This window comes from Acomys russatus, chromosome 10, assembly GCF_903995435.1.
Source record: "Acomys russatus chromosome 10, mAcoRus1.1, whole genome shotgun sequence".
NCBI lineage: Eukaryota > Metazoa > Chordata > Mammalia > Rodentia > Muridae > Acomys > Acomys russatus.
In genome coordinates this window covers 68,250,608-68,276,190 of record NC_067146.1, presented here as the reverse complement: position 1 = coordinate 68,276,190, position 25,583 = coordinate 68,250,608, and the positions used below count along the sequence as shown (strand labels likewise).

Here is a 25,583-nt window from a genome sequence, read left to right as displayed (position 1 = left end):
TGGAGTGTGGAAGAAGTTACCAGCACCAGATAGTCTCAGACTAGAGCAGACTATAAAGGAAAGGTTTATTTCAATGCTTGGTTTCAGCTACTAGTGGGAGCATGTAGAACCTTCACATGCAGCAATTAGGAAGACATATGTCGCGCTGTGCAAACAGCAAGAAGACATGTGTTTGCTACCACAAGTGGTACTTCTGTCCCAAACCCTAGGAAGACAGACAGCACCAAGATAACAGCAGAGAGCAGGGAGAGGCCCATTCTTCTCCTCTGTTATGCAGTGCAAATACTTTCTATACTTTCTCTTTCAGAAGTCGTTAGAGCCACTTGTTATCTGTCTTCTTAACCCTTTCATTACAGACAGACTGAAGCTGTTCCCTGCCCTGCCAGGACTTACAGGAAGTCCTCCCTCCTCCCTGCATGCTTTTGCTCAAGCAGTTTGCACCACAGTGATAAATGCATGCTCGGTGGAGTCCAATGGGGCCTGGCCCCTTGCAGGTCTGTGATGTGCCGCTGCTCAGTCCAGACTTGTTTCTCCATCCTGTGCACCACAGAACACTTCCTGTGTTTGCTGCGGTTTTTGCTCTGTGGTATGGCTGGCCAGGCATCTGAAGTGTTGCTTTTCCGTGTGATTGTTGTCTTAGAAATATTTCCTTTCTAAGAGGTTATTTTTAAAGCAAGTGATAAAGAACCTACAGTAATTGAAAGCCAGGGGCCAAGGCCTGACCTCTGAGTCTCAGGAGGCTTCTTGTCTCAGACCCTCCCTCGCATCTGGACAGCCCACTAGGGTCCCCTGTCCCTCCATCTTTATTTGTCTTAATGTAGTGAGAGATCAGGATTAGCTGGCATATTAAGCACACTTCTCCAGAAGAGCAAAATCAATAGAACATATGCAAGCACTGACATACACATTTGTACACACATGTACACACATATTTGCACGCACACTCACACACACACACATTATCTTTCCCCACAATGGGACTAAGTAATCCAACAATGGTTGTTTGCATCATCGTAGAGAGGCAGAGAAAAAAAAAAGGAGTTTTTCAGACCAAGAAGCTGAAAGAGCTCACAGTCTCGGTCCAAAGCTTCAGGCTTGGAAGTTCCCTGACGCAAGGCTGATGAAGCTGGAGTGTGTTGGTAGCAGTGACCTGTAGATATACCCCAAAGGGAAAGAAGGCTTGCAAGTGTGCGTGGATGCCGTCTGCCTCCTAATCCTTTCCACCTGCCTATCAGCCTGTTGGACGGTGACTCACTTTCTCACTAGTCAGTCGCCCCCAGGTGTGTTCTTTTACCAGCCCAAGCTCTTAATCCTGTCAATAAGACTGGCCTGTCCTGTCACAGTAGTCACAGATGCCCAGCTATGCAAAAACTTGCAGAGAAATCCAGCAACAGGTTTCATACTGTGAAGAAAATGTGCTTAATTCTCATGATAAAATATGATAGGTCAGCCTTTCTAAGATGACCATTTGATGACATAGGGTTGACTGTAATTGTTCAGATGGCTACAATTGAGCTGGCCGACTTTGGACAACGTGCAGTCCCCTTTGGGCCTTGGGTTCTATGCTAAGGAACGTACAGTGCTGCCACTTCCTAAGGCTCAGGAGAGCTTGCATGGAATGGATGTGAAGGGCCTAGTGTGAGCAGCAGGATTTTAAGAGAGCTTGGTGTTATTACTCAGCTCCATGGCTAACCGAGTGCACCTTGCCACTCCAGCTCACTTGTCTACACAGTGCGATATATATATATACCTGCACACAAGCTTGTGCATTTAAATGAGGTGCTGCATGTGGAAAAATAGCACTGTTGTGTAATGACAGCCTATCAGTAGAGAATAAAGTGCCTAGAGCTGCATTGTATCTGTCCACTGTTTTAGATCATTTCAGAAAAGATGATACTGTCTTACATTTGATTTTCTAGAAGGCTTTTCTGGCTTGGAATAGAGTTCAGTGGTCAGAGTGCTCGCCTAGTATGTACCAGGTCCTGGGTTCTATCCTACACACACACACACACACACACACACACACACACACACACACACGGGGGGGGGGGGCGATGGGAGGTAGAGGCAGAGAGAGAGAGAGAGAGAGAGATTACCATTAGATTACTCATTTACTTTGTTCTGAGCCCAATTATGTTCTACAAAATAACCAATATACTTGAAGTTATCTTAATTTGATGATAGCTTTACTCCCCTTCAGGGGCCACTTAATAAATATATTTAATGGAAGGCTAATAAATATCATGTAGATATAATCACAATTGCAAGGACCAAGTGTAATCGTAAACGACCTTTGTAAAAGTTTCCCTCCTCTCTATCTCCCTCCTTCCCATCTTTTTGTTCTTTCAGCTTTTCTCCTTCAATTCCTTTTAATTCAAATGAAATTAAAGGCTATATCATAAAAACGAAGTCACCCAACCTCTGCTGACCTCAGTTACCCAAATCTTCTTTGTAGGCAGACATAGTCTTATCTTTCAGGCATTTTTTCCAGGAGTGTTTGCCATATAGCAAACCCTGGGCCATCCATCTCCAGGGAAGCTGCCAAGACTGACCACCACGGTGGAATTAAATTATTATTATTATTTTTTAAAAAGCAGGGTAGGAAGTAGAGCATGCCACCTGGAGGGCACTTCAGGGCAGATGAAGAAGCCAAAGCCCACTGTAGGGGGTGGAGGGGGCTGAGAGGGTGTGAGCATCCTTCAGTACACTGTGAGAGGAGTAGGCACAGGACACCCGATGCTGTCTCCCAGGATCCTGTGGGTTTAGGAGCAAGAGCTTGGGGACCCCAGCTAGGATGCAGCTGTGGAGGAAAAGCCAGTGCAAGGTCCTCAGTGCTACTTGCAGCCTGTGAGATAAAGTGTGTGATCTGGCAAGCTTGGGTCACAGTGAGTGAGTGGCTGCTGATGTGTGCTCGTTCTTGGTATGAATTACTGCAATTATATTAACTACACCAATTTATGTGAGTGGCCCATTGTGAGGGATGGCTGTGCTAACTCAGTGTCATCTGCTGCTAGTACAGTAGTGAGATGACGCGCTGGGCCTAGCGCAGGCTGAGGGTGTGCTGAGGATGAGGCCTGGAAAGGCATACAGGGGACTTGGTACCTTACAGGGACATGGAAGGCTCTTGAGGAAGAACTGGAGAGATGTGGGGAGCAAGGATGTGTGGGAGAGGGGAAAGAAGGTGGAGATGAGGGAAGTTGGGAGGGGGAGGAAGGCCATTTTAGTACAATTTCACTTTTTGTTCTAAACGATGGCAGAAAATTGAATAATGTCACAATTTTTTCTACTTCGGTGCTATTTTCCCCAACATTCAAGCCATGTAGTATGATTGCAGCAAGCGAGCAGGACGTGCACATTGCACAGTTGCTTCTGCATAGCTGAGCCTTCTGGGAGACCCAGGCCATAGGGGGGAAATCAATAGGCAAGGCAGCTCTAGTTTGGAATTCCACATTCCACTGCCCAAATGGCCATGGGAAAATGGCTGAACCTCTTTGAAGTTCATTTTGCTCCTCTCTGGGACATAAAAGTATTTATTGCAGAGAGCTGTGCTGCCCGCCCCTCACTCTACCTGCCACAATGCCTACATAACCACTCGCAGCTTCACGTGCTCTAAACGGAGGGAACATCTAAAGCGTATTGACCAGCCTGCCTCAGTCATAGCTCCATCTTTGGATGGGCAGGTGGGTATGGATGCATGAGTAGGTGGAGAAATAACTCAGAAAAATTATAAATATTTAAGATAGCACAATATAAAAAGTCTACGCCAGAATCTGGAATATGCCAGGCACCTAAAAATTTTTTTTTTTTTTTTTTGAGACAGGGTTTTTCTGTGTCGCCTCAGCTGTCATGGACTCATTCTGTAAACCAGGCTGGCTTCGAACTCACAGCAGTCCACCTGCCTCTGCCTCCCAAGTGCTGGGATTAAAGATGTGCTCCTACTTTTGGTGGAAGATCCTTCATCCTCTTTCTGATCTTCATCCTTCAGGGCCATTTGACTCTGAATATGAGTAAAAAAAAAAAAATCTCCCTTTGCCTGTCAGTAACAACAATATTGGGGATGACTTAAGTGACTTAAGAACTGCCTTTATGAGAATTTAGTATATCATGGCCAGAAGCTAACCTCCTCCAAACCAAACCAAGCCAAACCAACTAGCCAAACAAACAAACCCAAAACAAACAACAAAAAATAGCAAGGAATAAACTGGCTAAAAGAATTTCTTTGTCTTCTTCGTCCCTACAGCACCAAAAGTCCAGTCTTACCATGCCCTATATCCTGTTATGATGACATCCACATGTATGCAGAGGCTGGGTTTAGCAAATAGAGAGTTGGTGCTTGTTGAGTGAACAGATGGATGGATGGATGGATGGATGGATGGATGAAATGAAGACCTATTTTAACTCCAAGTTGATTCCTGTGTCTGTAGCCTGCATCTTGCCTTACTACCAGCACCCATGTCTAGTGTAATATTTTGTGCCAACTAGACCATTAAGCTCTAGGTAAATATTTGTTAGATGAATAAATGAACGCCCAGAAGAACTCTGGAGAAAAGCCAAGAAGACATTCCTTTGGGGGAAAGGAATGTGTAAGGAGGCAGGCAAGCTGGAGGGAAGTGGGGAAGGAGAAAGAGAGAGAGAGGGAGTGGAGGCTGGGAGGTTACCTCGGAAGAGATAGCTTGGAAAAAAAGCATGTAATGGCAGAGAGAGAAATCACCCACCAGGAATGTAGCGCCATGGGGCTGGGAAAGTCTGCATTTTGTAGGACTGGAGCCACTGGGTGGGAAGAGGCCCCTAGGGGCAAGAGAGAACAGGGGTGGTTTGGCAAGAGTAAAGAGGGTAGCAACCCACCTCTACCCCCTTTATTGTCATGGCTTCTCTGTCACAGCCCCTATTCACGCGCTCTTTTTTTTTTTTTTTTTTTTTCTTCCATTTCCCCTTCATCTCACCCCACTGTGGCTTCTACCACAAGATCACAAACCACCAGTCCTCCCACACCCTCCTGGTGCTGCAGTGCTGGCCCCCTGTCTTGCTTATCTCTCTGGAGCAGCCTCTGCCCCTCTCACCACTTCCCCTTCTGAGAGGCTTTGCCTTTTGCCTTGCCCTGGCTTCTATGCCCTCTGGTTGCTCTCTGCTCATTTTCTTCTTTCACCTCCCATGTGTGTGTTCTTGCCAGGCTCTCCAGAGACCTCCTGCCTTGCGCTGAGCATTCATGTGTTGCCATGCTCTGGACTTCACTGTCTGCAGCCACTGGATGCTTGTGTGGCTTCCTCTCATGGAAGCTCAGACCCAGGCTCTTGTCTGGGCTGTGGGCCACTCAAGACGTGTTCGCTTGGCTGTCCCATTGCTGCCTCTTTCCAACAGTGAAAATCGAGGGCCACTGCCATGGCAAGCCTTTTTCTTCCATGGTTTGCCCAGTTATAGGAAAGAAATCCCCTTCCATACTACTGCCGAGGCCAGAGACAGTTAGTTCTCCATCCTCTGACAAGCTAACACCATGCTCCCATTCTCGGCTTAGGGCCACTTCATCCCAAGCTCTACTCATCCTGCTGTCTCAACATCTGTCGAATTTCATTGCCTCCATTTCCATTGGTATGGCTGCAGCTCACATGGCCTAGCTTCATGATTGGCTGATCTCACTGCCACTCACCGTCCCTCAGTCCCCTCCTCTCCCTCTAACCCAGCTTCATACCTGCACTGGAATAATCTGTTTGACTAACACATGGGGCCCTGTATCTTCTCTGCTTACCTCTTCCCTCCCATCAGTGCAAAGGTAAGCTCTTAGCTTCTGCTTCTAACTCCTGGTTTCCTGAGCCATGTTAACTTCTCTAAGTTGGTCTTCAGCCACTCTGGAGCCCCACCCTCCATTCCAGCATCTGCCTTAACCAGCAGGCTGGTACAGTTCAGCTCTTGTGTCTTATCCGTCATACCTTGGTCTGTCTGTCATGCGCCAGCAGCCTGTTTGTCCACAAAGCAGTCCTTGTGGCTGTTGTCTTCCATGTCTAGGAGTGACCCTTCCAGCAGGTGCAGTGTACTATAGTACCAGAAATTACTTGTGTTCATCTTTGTCTCTGGGACCTTCACCTTTGTGTTTAAATTATACTCCTCTATGACTGCTATTGCAGGGCCCTAGGCAGGGCTACTCAAGGTCAGAGGTAACTGGCCAAAGCCTGAGAGGGGACAGAATGACCCAGGCTAGACCCACCATTCAAAGGCTGGGAGATGCCACTCTAGCCATCCTTACACTCTTTCACTACTCCAGTTGCCTCCTCCTTTGTGTCCCACGACAGAAAGTGTAATATGAGTTTCTGTCTTTAATTAAGCCAGCACTTGACTGAGTGCCTTCTCTGTCCTAGCCCTAGTTATCAGGGGATTCCAGATCGTATCATTTGTGTCCAAGTCAGGGGACAAATGGGGGCTAGACCCAGTGTGGGACCTCCTAGCCTGGACACACACACTATACCCAAGATCCATGTCTCCTAGAAGAAGCATCTTCACACTGTCCCATGGCAGGTCCTGTCCAACTACTGGACCACCTACCTGAAGGGGACATCTTCGGCTAAACTCATGAAAAGAGACTCAGTAGGCTAAAAGTAATATAGACAGCAGAGAAGGAGATAGATGAAGCCCTTGCTTTTACTGTGCTGCTCATCTAGTGTATGGGGATAACACGGAAACAAAGATTCTCATAAGTACACAACCAACATAGACCCAGGACAGTAAAGCCCTAGGAGGAACTAGAAACAGTCAGCGCATGGTCTGGGCAGAGTGTCTAGAGGAGCCAGAGTCCAGAGAGCTGGTCACATGGCCATCAGAAGGCAGACACCACATGCATTAACTTGATGTGTTCCAGGACCCAAAGAAAGGCCAGTGTGGCTGAGCTATGAGAGAAAAGAAGGGACACCCAGAGGCAGTTTACCCTGAGCTTCCTGAACCCTCCCTCCTGGTGGAACCAAAGCTGGGCCCCTGGAATTTATTCAGTAAACACTTGCTGAATGGAAGACTCTCAGCAAACCTTGATGTGCAGCACCAGTGGCCCAGGAGAAAAGCTCCGTGTGGCCCCAGTGCCCTCTAGTGTCCACCAACTTCAGCTCAGGGCTCTTTGTAATCTCATCATCTTTAGACAATCTCTATATAGTTTATCTTCAGACCCAGCCTGAGGATCTAGATAATTCTAGCAACTTAAAGGGAATTGTCCCATTAACTTTCAGTGTGTCAGTGGAGCTCACTCCATTAAACCCACTGAGACCAAGACCAATGCAGAAAACCATAAACAAACAAAACTTAGAGTTACAGAGCTTAAGCCCAACCGATACATCTACAGAATAACCCCTCAACTCGAGGCTCGGGGAACATTGTGAAAGAGGAGGTGCAAAGGTTGTCACAGTTAGAGGATCAGGGAGTTTTCAGTGAGCTTGGGTTTCCTAGGAATGTCCAGAGCCAAACCCATAAAGTCTCACAACATTGCTACCTAAACATGAGCAGCTGAGCAAGCACCTCAAGGATAGACGTGCTAACACGAATGACGGGAAAAGCCCATGGTGCCTCAGCTCACACAAGAACTGCAGACAACTAAGGAATACTGACAGCAGGAGACAAGTCTCCCCCAAGGAAGAGCACCTCAACTGGGTATCAATACCACATGGTAAGCCCAGAAAACACACATCTAAGTAACATTATACACAGACTGAGCAGGTTATATTTAGGAATATATAAAAATATATGTATGTGTGTATATATATGTATATATAAACATCTATACATGTAACCACAATTAATAAAAGAGACCATGAATTTGAAAGAGAGCAAAGAGGGACACATGGGAAGGTTTGGAGGGAGGAAAGGGAAAGGGAAAATTGTGTAATTATATTATAATCTCAAAAAAATAAAAGACATAATTGAAAAATACACCTGCTGTGCTCCACAGCTGATGCACACCAATGCCTTTGTTTCTTACTCTAGTTTCTTAGCCAGGACATTTTCAAAGAGACTACACAGAAGGTCTCATTTCTCAGGACAATGCAGAGAATCTGTGCAGGTGAGAAGTGTTAGCAAGGAATCTCTGGACAGCTGCTCATCCAGCATTCTGCATCAACTTATCAGGCCTGGCACCATTTTGGCTTCTACAGTATGACCAGAGCATGGCTCAGCTGCCCTGTGGCCCTGTGTGCACCTCAAACTTTCAGGAGCATGAGCAGTCCTGTTGCATACACAGGGCAGTGCACTCGGAGGCAGCACGCCCCCCCCCCCCCCCCGCTGTTGTTTTCTTTCCTTTGGATCCCAACCCACTTTGGGCCCATTAAGCTAAACACACTACAAATCCTGAACTGCCTTCTCTTGTGTGCCTGCTCCAGGACTGACTGAAGAACCTATTTCTAACCCAAGTTCCCTGGCAAAAGCTCACTGTAGCCCATTTGCACATGTGTGCAGCCATAAATCAAAAGTGTCAGCAAAGGGCTGGCATCTGTGAGAAAGGGAATGGCAGAGGGGGACCCCCCTCCCAATCTCCTCCTCTATTTTCCAGAAAATTCCCCTGATGGAAATATACAAGTTTATTTGAAATATTCTCCTGGGTAGGTCTCCTCCAACTTCCTTGTTAGGTCATTCTCTGAACCAGTGAATCTTTGATTCATTTCATTTCCAAAGCCTGGCACGGGTGTTGCCATGGCTCTTGTCACCCTCCGCTGAGCCAAGGCAAGGAAACTGGCTCGCCTAGATGTTTACGGAGTTTCTCTTGGGTTGTCACTTACCCAAGTAGAACACATGCCATCTTTCATTTTTCTTCATTAATCGGTTCCCAAATTCCTTTACGCTTGCTCCTTGGGTTATTCCCACACAGTGGCTTCTCTCTGGAGCTGTGAGTCTTGGGATGCACAGCCTCCCAGCTGCAGCTGACACAGGGCTCATGGTTTTTCCCATCAGATCACAGCTATGTTTCCAAAAGAGCTTCCTAGGTCTCCATAAAGTTATCTGCGAGTACAGTCTTATCCGTGAATTTATAGTTCACTCTTAGAGGCATCACAGAATAAAATCCAGATTGATACCAGCCTGTGGGTGTGTGGGTGGCTCAGCTTTCTTGGACACATTTCTGAGGTTTCCAGTTAATACAAACTTTTCTGTAAACTACTTAAACAAAAACTTTTGAAATAAAGGCATATACGTCTTTCATTCATCTGAGTCCCAAATACAACACAGGTTGAGTCAAATATTATTTTCATCGGCAAAGGGTGAACAGGAGCCTGAATCCTATTATTGAGAAATTGTACATAAATGAATGTTTTACATTTTAGGAAGCTCATACACCGAGACCATGCTTTAGTTAAATGAACAAAAAGAAACATATATACATGTGTACAGAAATAAATACACACACACACACACACACACACACACACACACACACACACACACACAATGCTTACCTATGAAACAGCACCCAGAGCTACTGGGTGTGCTACCACATAAGTGTTGTCCCAGCACTTAGGAAGCTGAGGGAAGAAGACTAATGATTATAAGAGACCTTGCCTCAAAAAAAAAAGTAAAAAAAGAAAGAAAAGAAAAAACATTAAAATTCAGAAAGCAAACTGCAGAATTATATATTAATATATAGTATGGGACTATTTCTGTATACTTTAATTGTAACTATTCACAGAGCAAAACTTATAAAGATTCACACAGATCTATTAATGGCACAGTTTTCCGGAGGAAGGAGACTTTTAAAATGACACACTTTTAGATTATCCCATTTCCTGTCTTCAGCCTGAGTTCACATTACTTCTAAGTTTAGAGAGCTCTCGGTAGAAGGGTTATTTTTGCCATTCACTTCATCTAGAGGTGTGACATCTTCCCGTGCATGCTAAGGGCCTCACTGTACCACAGGCTGCTTCACGTACTGAACAGCTTTCTCTGGCATCATCCCAGAATTTGCCTTCCCCAAAGATCATGATGCCTGTGCCATCTCTTCACTGCCCAGGTATTCAGCAGGTACGGCTTCTTTAAGGTCACTCTCAAGTTCTAATTGTACCCTTTGGCCTCCTTGGCCCATTTCCTCCTCTTCTCTCCCTTCCTCTCCCCTCCCCTCCCCTCCCCTCCCCCCCTTCCTCTCCCCTCCCCTCCCCTCTCCTGCTGTGCCCTGCTCTGCCCTCCCCTGCCCTGCCCTCCCCTCCCCTCCCCTGCCCTCCCTTTCTCTCCCCTCCCCTCCCTTCCTCTCCCCTCCCCTCCCTTCCTCTCCCCTCCCCTCTCCTCTCCCTTCCCCTCTCCTCTCCCCTCCCCTCCTTTCCCCTCCCCTCTCCTCTCCTCTCCCTTCCCCTCTCCTCTCCCCTCCCCTTCTCCCTTCCTGTTCTCCATTTCTCTCCTCCCCTCCCCCTTTCCCTCTTATCCCCTTTCTCCCCCTCTCTTCCCCACAATATTATTCAGAATCTTTAGAGATGATTTCATTTGGTCTTATTACCTGTTTTGGATCATTTTATAAGCATCCATATAATTTTTTCCACTTTTATCCCTTGTGAATGAGAAAAGATAGCTGCTCCCCAGCCTGCCTGCAATGGTTGATTTGTGCTTATGTCATAGGTTTTTGTTTGTTTTTGTTTTTGAAAGCTGCGCTGGAGTGGTAGGCTTGGCTCTGTGCTGTCCTTCTGTCACCCTCTGTTCTTCCTACGTCAGCACCAGTGCTGTCCCTGTTAATAAGAGCTGTTTCTCTTAGTTTTGTTATAGCGGCTTCTCTTCAAGGTGATGCTTCGTTTAGGCAGTGTGTTAAAAACAAAAATAACAATGAAAAGCCTCGCACTCGTTCTAATTTTTTCCCACTCCTTTGCATTTTTTATATAAGCAATATAAACATAAACAGACAATTGAAAGATTCAGGTAAGCAACCAGAGAAAAGGTAGGATTAGCTATTCAATACACGGTCTAATGGCTTTTTGTGTTTCTAGGGATATGAATTTGTTTCCTTGTTTATTTGTTTGTTTGTTTATTCCTTGAGTGATAGCTCAGTCAACAAGCAAGAGAATCTGAGTTTGATTCCTAAAACTCACATTTTCAAGAAGCCACACATGGCAACCTACTTTTACAGTCCCGGCACTGGGGAGTCAGACAGAGGCAGGGCAACTGTACCTGCTTGGTTCGCTCCAGACCAGTGAGAAACCATTTCAAAACCAAGGCATATGTCATCAAAGAAATACACTGAAAGATGGCCTCTTTCTCCACAGTACATGCTCATATATACATCCTCATGCATGTGTACCCATATGAGCATACATGTAGTACACACACACACACACACACACACATACTAGACCAAGAGGTGATAACTTATGTCTGTAATCTCAGTACTTGGGAGTCTAAGGCAGGAAAACTGTTATGAGTTCTGAGAGTCTAGGCTACAGACCAGATGGTATCTGAGAAGGAGAAAAACATCCTCTCCTTAACAATAAATTGATTAATTGATTGCTTTGTAATTTTATTAGTAAACATGCAGGGATATTTTCCTGTCATTAAAGATAATGATAGCATTAAGCATAGAATTTACTTTAAAGTCAAAGAAAGCATCTTAGTTTGTTCTCATAATGTATCACATGTCCATCCTTCACTATCCACTGAACCCCCTGGCCCTTTTACTTTTTTTTTTTTTTTTTTTTTTTCTTTTGTGTCTTTTGGTAAGCATATTTTTTCTTCTTCTTAAAATTTTAAATTTTTATGTATACATTTATATTATTACACACATATAAAATAAACTACATACAGCAAGAAGAACTACAAAAAGTCAAGAATTACATTAATGTTACATTCATAGTGTTTTGGCTATTTGTATTTGGCAGCCTTAAAGAAAACATCTTTCCTGTCTTGGTGAGTCTAAAATTCCAAATGTAAATCAAAATCTCTCATATCTCATCTCTATCAACTTAAAACATCTATCTAGACCTAGGAACCTCTTAACCCCTAAACAACTAAGCTTAATTGTGAAACTAAACTATCTGATCTTCAGCCCCATCAGAGAGACTTAAGAAGGAATAAAATTAATTACCTCAGTAAGCCAGAAGTGCAGGTCAGCAGCTTCCAAAGTGAAAAAAAAAAAAAAAAAAAGGCAGGGACAGTTTGCTGCCTGAATAGTCACTCAAAACTCTGTAAGGTTGGAATATCGTCTTTTTTATCCTACCCTTTCTTTGTGTGTCTCAGTCTCTTCTCCGGCTATACTGACTTAAATCATACTTGCGTTCTCTTTAGAGACTAATCTTTTATACACACAAACCCTTCTATTGTCATAATGCTTTTTGTTGGGGGGAGATTCTTATGCTCTTTTGGTAGGTTAAAGAGCTGAGTCTCCAAAAGGTTAGGTAAGCAGCCTGACAGCTCACAGTGAGGGGCAGATACATCCAGGTCCCGAACACCAGTGCCCATGTCTGCCTCTAACTTGTTTTATAACCTCAAGGAAGCCATTTAATATTTCTGTGTCTCATTTCACCCATTTTCCAAGTAACAGAGGAAAACTAAATGACCTTGAAGGCCTACTCCAAGTGGTAAAGGGAAAGTGGGACTAAAGATGTAACTAAGTTGTTAAAATGCGTATTAGATAGCTTACAGGAGGTCACGGGTTCGATCCCCAACACCGAATGTCTGTAATCCAACAGTAGCAAGAAGACCAGCAGTTCAGGGTCATCTGCGGCTACTCGAACAGCTTCATGAGATTTCTGAGAACTTACTGGAGAAAAAAGTAAAAGTGTCATCTGATTTAGGAGTGAGGCCCGTCGTCAAAGAGTGAGTTCGATCACGGAGACATGTCGGGTGCAGTCGGAGCAAAGAGCTTTCCTGTTAGTGAGGTGGTGTTAGAGGTGACCAAGGATTTGTTATGACGTAGTATCATGTGCTTGTCCCCTGACCATGGCCTCTGAGCAGTGTACTATAGGAGTTTGTGGGACAAGTCTCGAAGGCCAAGGTAATTACAGTCGCTCCACTGAAGCATGACAAATGGCCTCTCAATTTGAATTCTTTTATATGAAAGAAAAAAATTCCATGCCAACAGCCCTGGGACTTAATTACAGGCTTCAGGTCTGACAAAATGGAGACAGTCAATGGCTGCAGTGGAGAGAGTGGAAGACAATAGCAGTGAGCCACCTTGGGAAGAATCGGGACAGGGTGACATCACAGTGACACAGTAATAGCAGCCCGCCACCGCAGCATCAGGGGACTTTATGCAGATCACAGCGGTGTCTCTGTCTCTCTCTCTCTCTCTCTGTCCCCCCCCCCCCCCCCCCCCCGCTCCTGGGAGCATCATGTAGTCACTATCTAAGTGAGGTCCAGTGAAACCCTAGGGCTCAGTGTAGGAGGCAGAGACGATCTGTGTGTTTCATGCCACTCAGAAGTGCTTGTCGGAAAATGGCCTTGCACCCTGAGAGTTCGTTCATCTCACACACACACACACACACACACACACACACACACACACACAATTTTTTTTTAGGTAGTTGTCTCACTATATAGAGCAGGCCAGCCTGGAACTCTTAAATAACCCTCAGCTGCCTCTGCTTCCTGCGTGCTGGGATTAAAGGCCTATGTCACCCCTCTCAGCCTCATAAATGTCTTCATTTATTTAACATGTTTTTATTTTAGGTTTTGAGGAGGCAGCTGTGCCCATCACTGTCCCACTAGTGCTTCTCTGGTTTGTTTCTGAGGGCCTGGTATAAGCCAGGCACCTTTCTAAGGGCTGCCTATGCCAAGGGAGTGAGTGCAACACAGCTCCTGCTTTAATGGAGTCTGACAAACAGTGGGGTGAGACCCAGTCATAAAAAAGCAATCAATAAGCAATCGCTACTGTAATAGAAGTTATGAGGAAAATCAAGCTGTGTGATATGAGAGGGACTGGGTTAAGGTCAAGTCCCGTAGGAGGTGACATTTGGGCTGCGCCCCACATGATGGGGCAAACGAGCTGTGCTGAGACCTATTAGAGAGCATTTTAGCAAGACAGTGCACAGAGCAAAGGCGCAAACTCGGAGAGCCGTTTTGTTCTAAGAACACAGAGGCTGGTGTGGCGGGGTGAGATGTGGGATGGGAAAACGATTGCAGTGCAGTCAGAGGGCGCAGGCTCCAGACAGAGCAGGGCCCTGCCGGCCACAGTGGAGTCTAACCCACAGGCAGGACTAAGATGTCAGCAGGTTGCGGCCAGGGTTGTTGAGATCCTCAGTTTCTTTGGGAAGCTTTCTTCATCTCTGAGCTGTGTTGAACAACAGGAAGCAAGTGCAAAGGAAAAGTGTTTCCAGAGCAAGTAGGGCAGCCTGCGTGAAAGTGAACGCGACCGCTGTACCTGATGAAATGCCACGTTAGCTTGTCCTCAGGATGAGCCTGTCTGTGGATAGCGAGGCTGTCCAATTTACACGGACATGAGAACATCCTGGCAGATCTAAGCCATGCTCAGGACTGTCTGCACACGAGGGGCTACTTCCTGTGCCTCAGAACCTCTCTTCAAGCCACAGAAAGCAGTACTTAGGTACTGAACAATCTTGACCACATCTAGCGTGTGTATGTGTGTGTGGGGGGGGATTGTGCTTACGTCACAAAATAATCTTACATGAAATAATAAAATGTTACAGATAGATAGTCTTTCTCCCTACATATAATGTCTTAGATAGTATTTCTTAATTTCTACATAATAGCTATGTGTATATGTGTTACTCTGTATGTGGACAGGCTTCGATATGTGTGTGTACTTGCTTGTGTTGATTTTTATTTGTCTTTGAAGAATATTTTTGGAGGAGTTGTCTACATCTGAGCATACAGGACCTGGCTTTTCAAGTGAAGAAACATGTGAAGGATGGTTTAAGAATATTGTAGAGGCTGGAGAGGTGGCTCAGAGGTTAAGAGCACTGGATGGTTCTTTCAAAGGGCCTGAGTTCAATTCCCAGCAACCACATGGTGGCTCATAACCATCTATAATGAAATCTGGTGCCCTCTTATAGCGGAAAGGTATACATGCAGGCAGAGCATTGTATGCATAATAAATAAATAAATCTTTATAAGAAAAAAGATTGGCATGTTGGTTTATTTGATTTTAAAGGTGTTTTATAAGCATCTGTGCTGATGTTTAGCATTAATTTATGGTGCAAATAGGATGAAATGAAGCAGCTATTTAGGTTAATAGTATATTATTATGAGACATTGTTGTCTTATTTGCCACAAGTATTAAATGTTAATGTCCGCGGGCTAGGGGGATGACTCATAGGTGTAGAGCACTGGTTACTCTTGAAGAGGTCCTGGGTTCAATTCTCAGTGTGCAGATGATGGCTCACAACCATCCATAACAGGAGGCTTGACACCCTGTTCTGATCTCTGTGGATACCAGGTGCACATGTGATGCACATACATACATGCAAGCAAAACATTCATACACGTAAAATAAATAAACATGAATTTAAAGAGTGAATGCCAGTGTTTGTCTTGTCACAAGTCAGCAGTACACTGTGTTCTTATGTACCCGTTGCTAAAGTGTACACAGTGACCTTTGAGCCCTGTAAGGTGATGGGCCAAAGGAACAAAATATTCATTGTAAAATCAATTAATTTAAGCTGAATTAGTGTAACTGACTAGGAGTTGAGTGAAAAGTTTATTATTTTGGAGTTGGTATTGATTGATCAATAAATAACACATATTTTTTTTTCCTCAGAGAGAAAAACTTTCTTAGATAGTATCCTTCCAAAATTAGGGAAGTCCTAACAGGACAGAAACCTAAGGATAAGGACAGAACAGGGTGGCTGAGGCTGGAATTGGGGAGCACACAGCAGGCCTTGTTTACCTAAAGTTACCAAATTACAGATTTCAAGCTTCCTTCTGAGCCATACTTATACTGAGCCAAACTCTCCTCCCCTGGCTGTCTAGGCTGGCATAGACTTTCTTAGGTTCATAGCTGTGAGCGCACAGGACACTATAAGGAAGAGTCGGCTCAGCTGTCACACGGGGCCAGGAGCTAAAGGAGCAGCCATTGCTTTCCCTTGCCTGTTTTTGAGGGTGCTGAAGAGCAACTCCCCCCTCTCCTGTAATGTTTCATCTGTCACTCGCAATTGCTGTGCTTCTCCTGGAAATAGTCTTAAATCCCATGCTGGAGTTAATTCAGGGAGCTAATACAATCCCAATAGCATTATCAATGTCTCCTCTGTCAGGCTCAGGGCTTTCGGAGTGTCGTGGCTTTGGCTGCACGACTTTCCACGTCTACTATTGCACACCTGCTACTTTGCACCTGCCCTCTTTATTAATGGACTAAAGATCTGGCTAGGAACTATGAGATAGACTGTGTTTATTATGCCCAGTTGAGTAAATATATTTGGAAAGGATTACTAGAGAGGACAATCAAGTTAACTACCTTTATGTTCTTTTTCATTTAATTTACTGGACTCTGAAAACTATTAGGCAGGGTATTCTGTCATAGAAGTGGTTGTTGGATCCACAAGTTACCCACACACGTTCAGCCCTTATGCCTGGACCCATTCTTTTCATGAGTAGAGAGGCCCCTGGGGTTGCATGTGAGTTCAGCTGACAGGCTGTCCCTTCTCCTCCTTCTCCTCCTCCCAGGAAGACATGGGCTGGCAGGTTGACATGCAATCTGATGTGATCTCTCTCTTCCTTCTAGATGCTGAGGAATACCAACCTCCAATATGGAAATCATACTGTAAGTACCGATGATGCAAAGTTCTCTGCAAGTCTTTAACTGCCTGCTTTCTTGAAAGATCCTTGCTGGGGGTGCAGTACACATGAACAATCCCATAAGCAATGCCCCCCCCCGTATCTTCTTTTCATTGAGCAGAGATACCTGTAATGAAGGGTAAACTCTGCACTTGTCCCTGACCAAAAGCTCCAACAGCCACTGACCTGTGTGACCCATTTTAGGAATGCTCCAAAATGGAGGGGGAACCTTCTGACTTTCAGACTAGGGGCCACATTTTATGTATGTATGTATGTATGTATTTATTTATAGTGTGTGTGTGTGTGTGTGTGTGTGTGTGTGCGCGCGCGTGCGCATGCGAGCACGCATTTGGGCAGCAAGGGCGAATGTATTGACTTCCATGAATTATGCTCTTTGCTCATCACCCCAGGGCTATAATAGCATTTGACATGAACTGCTGAAAAATGAACACACAGACTGTCTGCCCACTCGAGGTGACTCTGTAGAAGCATAGATCATGTCTGAGCATCAGCTACCACCTGGCAGCTCCTGTCATGAAGGCAGGTGATGGCCATTACCTCAAGCTCTCTTTCTCTCTTGTTGGCATCATGTGTCCAGCCCCGAATTCTCTGTTAGAAGGATGGACTGTGGTGGGATGGAGCCCACCGTGGCCGAGGGAGGTGTTCCTTCAGGCTCACTGCTAGATGCCAGTCATAAGTGCTGCTGTCACTGCTGAAGCTGCCATTGCTGCAATTGTTCACTGAGGACCTGCCCCTCCCCGGGTTTGAGCTGATAGCTCTCAGGTTCCCACTGCATCCCTGATAGATTGGCACTCCTGTCGTCTCTGCCTTGTCTATAAGGAAACCACAGCTTAACAAGAGCAGAGGCTTCTCTGAAAGGGGTGGGTGACATTCAGAAGTAAAGTCCAGGTGTCCAGAGGCAAGCCAACTCAGCCTGCAAGTACTCAAGACTTCTTTTCTACTTGTTTAGAAATACAGACTGAGCCCAGTGCCTATACCTGTAGTCTCAGGACTCTGGAGGTAGAGACAGGTGGGCTTCTATGAGTTCAAGGCCAGTCTTACTTACACAGTAGTGAGTTCTAAAACAGCCAGGTCTACATAATGAGACCTTGTCTCAAAAATTAAAGCCTCAGTTTTTCCATGTATATGTTTATCTGCTTATCACTGTGATCATCTTTCACATAATGGCACCTCCGCCAAAAATGGGCGGGGCCTGGGACATCCTATACCATCTGCATGGTCCATATAGCACATGTGCTTGCTACACTGTACTATCTAGGTTCATGTATGTATATTCTGAAGTTTTCACAAGCACACATCACCTAACAAACATTTCTCAGCATACACTCCTGTCATAAAATGATCAGCGGTTGTATGTATTTTATACATACATACGTATACACATATTTGTTATAACAACAACATAGAGGTGCATAAAATTGAATATTAGTGGGACTGAGGAGATACCACAGCCAGTTTACTGCTTGCTTCTCAGGCATAAGAACTTGGCTTCAGAACCTCAGTACCTATGGACTGTTGCACTGCCTCTTATCCTAGCCCCAAGGTGGAGACAGGAGCATTCCTGGGGCCTCCTGTCTAATCGGTCATGCCTAATCAGTGAGCTCAGGCTCACTTATGAAGCTCTGTCTCAAAAAAAAGAAGCAATAGAACGATTGTCATTCAGCGTCCAGCAGGTAGCCTGGGTTCTGCAGCGGGCAGGTCAGTCCAGCCGCTTCTTGGCTTCCGAAGGAGAACAGAGAGACTTTGAGGTCAAAGGTCCAGCTCCTCTCTCAGGAATGGCTACCGTGCTTTAGGGTGAGTTCTGTGTGCGAGGCCAGGGTGTGGAAAGAGTTTACTCCATGGAGTATTACAGTTTAGCTCTTTTAGAATGAAATTGCTGGTATCAAGACGGCAGTGGAGACTTAAGAGCTTCACAATCCTGATGATGCCAAAATTGTTACGGCTCTTCATTAAGCTACTGCGCTGAGCCAAGGCAGAGGATGTAGGTGGGTACCTGAAACCAGCATACCCAAAAACGAGCCAGAAGGTAGGCCCAATGAGACATGGGCCTTGTGGGTGCCTCACTAGCAGTCAGCACCCAACTAGCGGTGATGGAGCAGGCTTCAGTGGCTGCCAAAGCAGCTCCGCCATTGCTGCCTTGACTGCCTTGACCAGCAGTCAAGCCCTGGGTGTACAGTGGTGATTCTTCCCCAGAATAAATGGAGCTTCAGACAGTCATGGTGGAGGAATGGCAGGAGCACCAGAACGCAAGCCAGCCAACATTTCTTTATAAACCTCGGGTAAATGGAGAGGGGTATGCGAGTAAATGTGTCTGATTCACTGAGGCTAGAGGTGCCAGGATATTTAATCTACATAGAGTGGAATAGTACCTCATTTACATGCAGTAGCATGGCTTCCTATCACAAGAAGGAGACCACAGTACTTAATTATTCTGTGGTTGGGGGAAGAACCCCCATTTGCAGAAAGTTGGGATCTCCTTAGCATAAGGTGGGAGTACTTCCAGGCATTCCCAGGTGCTTACTGAACAGTTTCTATCAGGAGAGGGCTGGTCCTGTAATCTTCCCTGAGGGCTATGTGATACTCCTTATAAGATCTGGGGTTTCCCGGATCAGGTGAAGGGAGAACCCTGCAGAGAAAGGGAGTCCACCTATATAGACCAAGTTCAGAGACTATTCGGAAACGTCAGACTTCAACCTTGCCAGCAGGGTTCCATAGAATGATCAAGGAAAAAACTTGATATTAACCTCTGCCTTCTCTCTCTCTCTCTGTGTATGCAAACACATGTGCATGCACACACACCATACACATAACCCATATGTTAATCTGATAGTAAGAATTTCCCACAATACACAAACCAGCCCCTGCCTCATAGTGCAGCCCACATCCCCTTCCTGACGTGTACTTTCTGTCATCTTATAAGACACGTGCCTCTTGTATTTAAAAAATTTAAAACATGCTGGGTACTGGAGGCCTTTGCCACTTTGTTTTGTCTAATGGATTTCATTGCCCTTGGCCCTGTTAGTCCTCCTCACAGATACAGCGCCCTCATCGCTCTGTGCAAGCACATGCAGGGCCATCTCATTCTTTATTACACGAGTCTGGTCTCCCATCTGTGAAGTTAGGGGCTGTGTGGGTCTCTAAGGGCCCTTTCCAATCTAGGCCTCTGCTTTCCCATCTTCGATTCTAAAAGGCAGTGCTAATGACTTAGTAATTGGGTGTTTTTGTTTGTTTGTTTCCTAATGGAGTGTGAAGTACTCTGACAGTAAATCAACAAAATATCTCTAGGAAGAGATGTTGGGCTCTCCTTGCCTTCCTGGGCATTGCACGCTGCCTTTCGTGCATTAACAACCCAATAAATATTTGTTGAGCAAATACCACTACTGGGAGCTTGACTGAGATACACAACATTGGCTCAAATGCATCTCCTTTTTTTCTAAGTGACCTTGGGCCACCCACTTTATTTCTTAAGAGCACTTTTATATCCTAAGGAAGCTAGGGAGAGCATTGCTAATTACATGTCCACGATATCAATTTTACCATAGTCTATTAGATTGAAATTTTACATTTGGATCTAGAATCATAAAAACCCAACTTGACAGAGTGATGCTTTGAGCTATTTAATACAAATTTAGTGGTATAAACAGAGTTCTTTATTCTATCAGACTAAAAGGCAGTTGTTATTGAGAGACCGTAAATGAATGGATTTACAAAAACAAAGGGCATATGATACACAGGACACCAAAGTCATGTTGATCAAAGCCCTACAGAATATCACTAAGAAGAGAGGCTCTTGGTCATTGTAGATTTAGGAATTCTTTGTGGTAGGTGTTGGTCCTCCTGTGAAACACCTCATATCTAGTTATCAGACTCTCACTGAACCATCAGACTTCTAGCATTATCATCTGGTATTTCTAATGATAAATACTAAAACTCAACAACAAAGATAATGTGGCCCACATTCACCTTCTAGTGAGGGATAAGATATAAGCCCATAATTTGCAAAAGAAAAGAAAGAAAAATTTAAAAATTATCTTTGTTTTCAGTGACTAGTGTTTGCATTTGCACATTTGATATTGTTACAAAGCATCAGGGCAGTTTTGATGCCATTCTTTACAAAAACTTAGTCTACTCGTGAATATTAACTTTAAGAACTTTGTTTTTTGTTTTACTTCTAATTGCAACACTCTTAGGTTGCAAGTTAACAAGAGTATTCCAGTTGGTCACATAGACTGACTTTAAAAAGACCAGAGACACCGGCTTTGGGTATGACCATTTCCACTCCCCCGCCTTTCTTTTGGCTCCACTTTTCTATGTCTGGATTTTAGCATGTTCATCCCATGTCATTTCCAGATGGACCCAATATCACCAAAGGTATTGGTATGACATTGAGAAATAGCAGGCAAAGAGACCATCCCTTTCTTAATGCTTCAAGCAAAGCATCAGAATTAGATTCTAGCCCTTGTTGGCCTCACTTTCTTAGCCCTGACTTGATCTATGTTGGTAATTTCTGATTGATCAGCATTAATCCTGTTAAAAAAAAAAAAAAAAAAAAAACCACAACATGATCAGAAATTGTAGAGAAACACTGGAAGGGGGAAGAAGTGGACAGGTGTTGGGGGCATAGTAAGTGTATAGTAAGTGTATATAGTAAGGCTCTATCTTAAGTCAGAGAATGTACTAAGAGCTATGGGAGCACAAGGATGTCATCTACGACCAGGACTTAGCTGGAGGATCCCCAGTGTCACACCGTGGCCCTAAATTTCTGCTCTCTCCACTTCTCTGAGGGATTGGAAGTCTTTGTTGTTCTCTTAGAGACAAATGCTATCACTTGTTTAGCTGTGTCCGTGAGAAAATCTGATTCCTAAACACCATATATCCATAGCTCATCTGCTAAGGCCAACCTCCAAACCATGGGCAAAGTCACTGGAAAAGTATTGGAGCTAATGGCCTCAAAGAATTGCCACTTTTGAATACACTTAAAAAATAGCTGGGTGGTAGTGGTATACACCTGTAATCCCAGCACTAGGGAAGCAGAAGCAGGCGGATTCTGTGAGTTTGAGGCCAGCCTGGTCTACAAAGCGAGTCCAGGACAGCCAAGGCTGCACAGAGAAAACCCTGTCTCAAAAATAATAATAATAAGGAAACCACATTTGAACCTTAAGTCTGAACTGTGTGAAATGTGGGCCTGGAGCTGACAGATGCAAAAGCCAACCATCATGGGAATATTATGGGGTTTTCTTTTGCAAGAGATCAAAAGCCAAACAGGGAGCCAACGATGCTGGGCTGACAGCTCTCGCAGGAGCCTTCCTCCAGTGGAAGGTCAAACACTCAGAGCTTGCACTACTTTTTTAAATGAGGAGCTTGCCACCTGGCACCCCCTTGGCCTGTAGAACTGCTACAGAAAAATCCCCTGACAGGAATATGATGTCAGTTACTCTTAGATCTTACCTCAGTCTGTGAGTCATAAAAGTAACATGTCTGTAATTTGTCAAACCCCATAGGTCCTGCTTATGTACAAAGATACCTGGTTCCCTTCTTTGGAGCCCCAAAAACCTTAACTTTGGATTGTCACAGTGCCCTTAGCCAAGCAGTAAATTTTAAGAAAACATTTTGTTAGTAGGGCAAAGCCTTCACATGGTAGCTGGAGGTGAGGCAGGGACTAGGAAGTTATGGACAGCACCAATAACCTGCTGCTCATACCTGAGAAGTTTTCTGTGTAAAAGGAGGAGACACCGCAATGGCCAGAGTGGTACTGCTCATTTCTTGCCCATTGGCTAAATGCAGCTCTAGCATTAAAAGGGGATGGACTGCAGAGCCCCTCCTGGAGGACTACCACCATCCTAGGAACTGATAAGTTCCAGTGGATCCAGCACCACCCAGGCTTGAGTTTCCCCATATCAGCCAAAGAAACATGGTGGCTTCTCATTGTGTTGACAAGGTTGAGTCAAGCGTTGTTACTAAAGAATAAAACACGATCTTTCTCGGGCCTTAGATTTCAAGGGAAGCTGGGCATCCTTTCTTTACCTCCACATTTCTCAGTGACCTCCACCCCTGCCGAACCGGTGGAACCAATGGAAGAATTCTCTCCTTTGCTGGAAAAGGCCCCTGACTAGGGAGCCCTACAGAATGCATGGGGCATTGCTGTAGAAGCAGATCCTTCCATGTCCCCTCTCTGATCAGGAGGACCTTAAAAGCATCATTCATCATTGCATTTTGCTTGGGAAATATGTTTGTTAGGTTAAATCAGGAGGTGATACTTTCAGACTTTGCGACATGTTTCATTTATCTTAAATGTGCCTTGGGGAATTATTCCCATGGGTGTTTGTGTTAGCTAACCCTTCCAGTGATGGGCAGGCTCTTACTGAAAGCTAAGATAGAAGCTGCCTGGCTTTGACTTGGTTCCCATTGCAGTGGCCATCTTGTCATCATCTGGAGAGACAGACAGACACCTGACCCAAGTAGTATGATGGCGTCCCTTCAGTGAGCATAGAGCAAGCCCTAGGAGAGTGCAGTCCTCCTGGCTGAGAAAAGGACCACCAGTTCATGATGTCTGCTGTGAGGGCCAGGAGGAGAGGTGGCTCCCCGCCTTAGTTGAGCGCAGAAGCCTTTCCCTGGTCCTCTTTGAAACTACCCCTGGAGCTTCTTTTCCCAGGTGTGTGGCTGGTGATCATGCATTTCTACAGGCCAGAGTGCCAAGTGTCCCAGAGGGCGAGATTATGGGATCTGGGCTGCTGACATCAGGCACTGTGCAGAAGTGCACCATTGCGTGCATCCGTTGGTTCTACCAGTGACATCTCAGCCTCTCACCATTCAGGGTCCTCCCCCTCTCATTCTATCATCCTGCACACTTTCCCAACCCCCTCCATGTGCAAATAAAACACTGTCTTCTCACCTCTCTGCTTCCCAGTGGTCCCTGCCTGGTCTCCTTTTCTTTGATCTTTTCAAGTTGTTTTATTGCTCCTGCTACGATATCAAGTACTATATTGAATAGGTATGGAAAGAGTGGACAACCTTATCGTGTTCCTTATTTTAGTGGAATAGCTTTGAGTTTCTCCTCATTTAGGTTGATATGGCTGTGGGCTTGCTGTGAACTGCCTTTATAATGTTGAGGTATGTCTCTTGTATCCCTGATTTCTCTGGGACTTTTATCATGAAAGGATGTTGGATTTTGCCAGGGGCTTCTTTTTTTCTGCATTTAATGCAGAAATCTAATGCATGTCTAATGACATGATCATGTGGTTTTTGTCTTTCAGTATGTTTATATAGTGGGTTACACTTACCTATGTATGTTGAATCCTCCCTGCATCCCTTGGGTAAATCCTCCTGTCTTTGAGGTTATTGTTGCTCTGATGAAACACCATAACCAAAAGCAATTTGGGAAGAAAAGGTTTTATTTTGCTTATGCCTCTACATCCATAGCCCATCTCTGAAGGAAGTCAAGACAGGAACCTGGAGGCAGGGGCTGATGCAGAGTCCGTGGAGGAGCACTGCGTACTGGCTTGCTCCCCATGGCTTGTTTAGCCTACTTCCTTATAGGACCAGGACCACCAGCCCAGGGGAGGCCGCAACAACAATAGGCTACCTCCTCCCCCTGCCATCAATCAATAATTAGGAAAAGGTTCTACAGGCTTGCCTATAGCCTGATCTTATGAAGGCATTTTCTCAATCAGGGTTTCCTCCTCTCAAGTGACTCTAGTCCAATAGTTCGCACTCTTCCTTCTGAATTCTGTGACCCTTAATACAGTTTCTCATTGTGGTGACCTCAACCATAAAATTGTTTTGTTGCTACCTCATAATTGTAATTTTGCTACTGTTACTAATTATATCATAAATATCTGATATGCAGGATATCTGATATGATATCCCCAAAGGCCCATAACCCACGGGTTGAGAACTGTTGCTCTAGCCTGTGACAATTTGTCATAGAATTAGGCAGCACACTACTTGATCATGGTGGATTGTTGTTTTAGTTGAAAATCCCAGATTGTTCTATTTTACCAATAAAATCTCAGGAACCAGATGCCTGGATGAAAAATTTGCTAACTCAGAGAGGCAGAGAAAGTACCCAGCTGAACCTCCTACTGAGTTCATGTCCCAATGGAAAGACCCAAAAAGCTCACTAGCTCAGCTGACCTCCCAGGAAGAAAAGGCTTGCTGGCTCAAAGCCCAAAAAGCCAAAAGCCAAGAATGTGAAGAACTAAAGAGCTAGAGAGCTAAGACGCAAAGACAAAAGAGCTAAAGAGCTTAAGCTAAAATCCCAAGAGCTAAGAGCTAAATCACCCAAGACTCCTTCTACTTTTAAAGGCTATGTTAAATACCCCTCAACTCAGAATCCCTCCTACTCTTTAATCCCTGTCAGCTGGTCTCTTGCTCTACCTCTTGACCTATGGCTAACTTTATTAAATCCTGCATACAGCTAGCTCTTGGATTAAAGGTGTATGTTAGGGCTCAAACCAAACAAAGACAGGTTTTTACAGTTCACAGTCTCAGGGATCATATTGGAATCACATACCTTGAAATTTCCCCTTTTTTTTCTAAATAAAAGACATTTTCTCTAACATGAACAAACTATGTACTATCTGGTAAAAACATGCATTCATAACTTCTAGTCCATTCGTATTTGGCAACCTTGGACAAAGCATTTAACAATCTATCCTATCTTGAATGAGTCCAGAGTCTACCTGAATCATTTTGTATCAAAACTTGGCATTAGCAATCAAAAAACCATTTTAGACTTAAAATATCTTCTTAAATCCTAAGCAACTAAGTTTTTTTGTTTTAGTTTTTCGAGACAGGGTTTCTCTGTGTAGCCTTGGCTGTCCTGGAGTCACTTTGTAGACCAGGCTGGCCTCGAACTCACAGTGATCCGCCTGCCTCTGCCTCCCTAGTGCTGGGATTAAACG

General features: G+C 44.8%; 1 protein-coding gene across 2 annotated transcripts in view; it reads left to right on the top strand.

Moving 5' to 3' along the window:
* Positions 1 to 25,583, top strand: part of Chn2 (chimerin 2) — a 261,200-nt gene that overhangs the window by 123,211 nt on the left and 112,406 nt on the right. For both annotated transcript variants that reach the window (XM_051152338.1, XM_051152337.1), the window contains exon 2: positions 16,607 to 16,645. In XM_051152338.1, the coding sequence (XP_051008295.1) occupies positions 16,607 to 16,645 (39 nt within the window). The remainder of the gene's footprint in view (positions 1 to 16,606; positions 16,646 to 25,583) is intronic.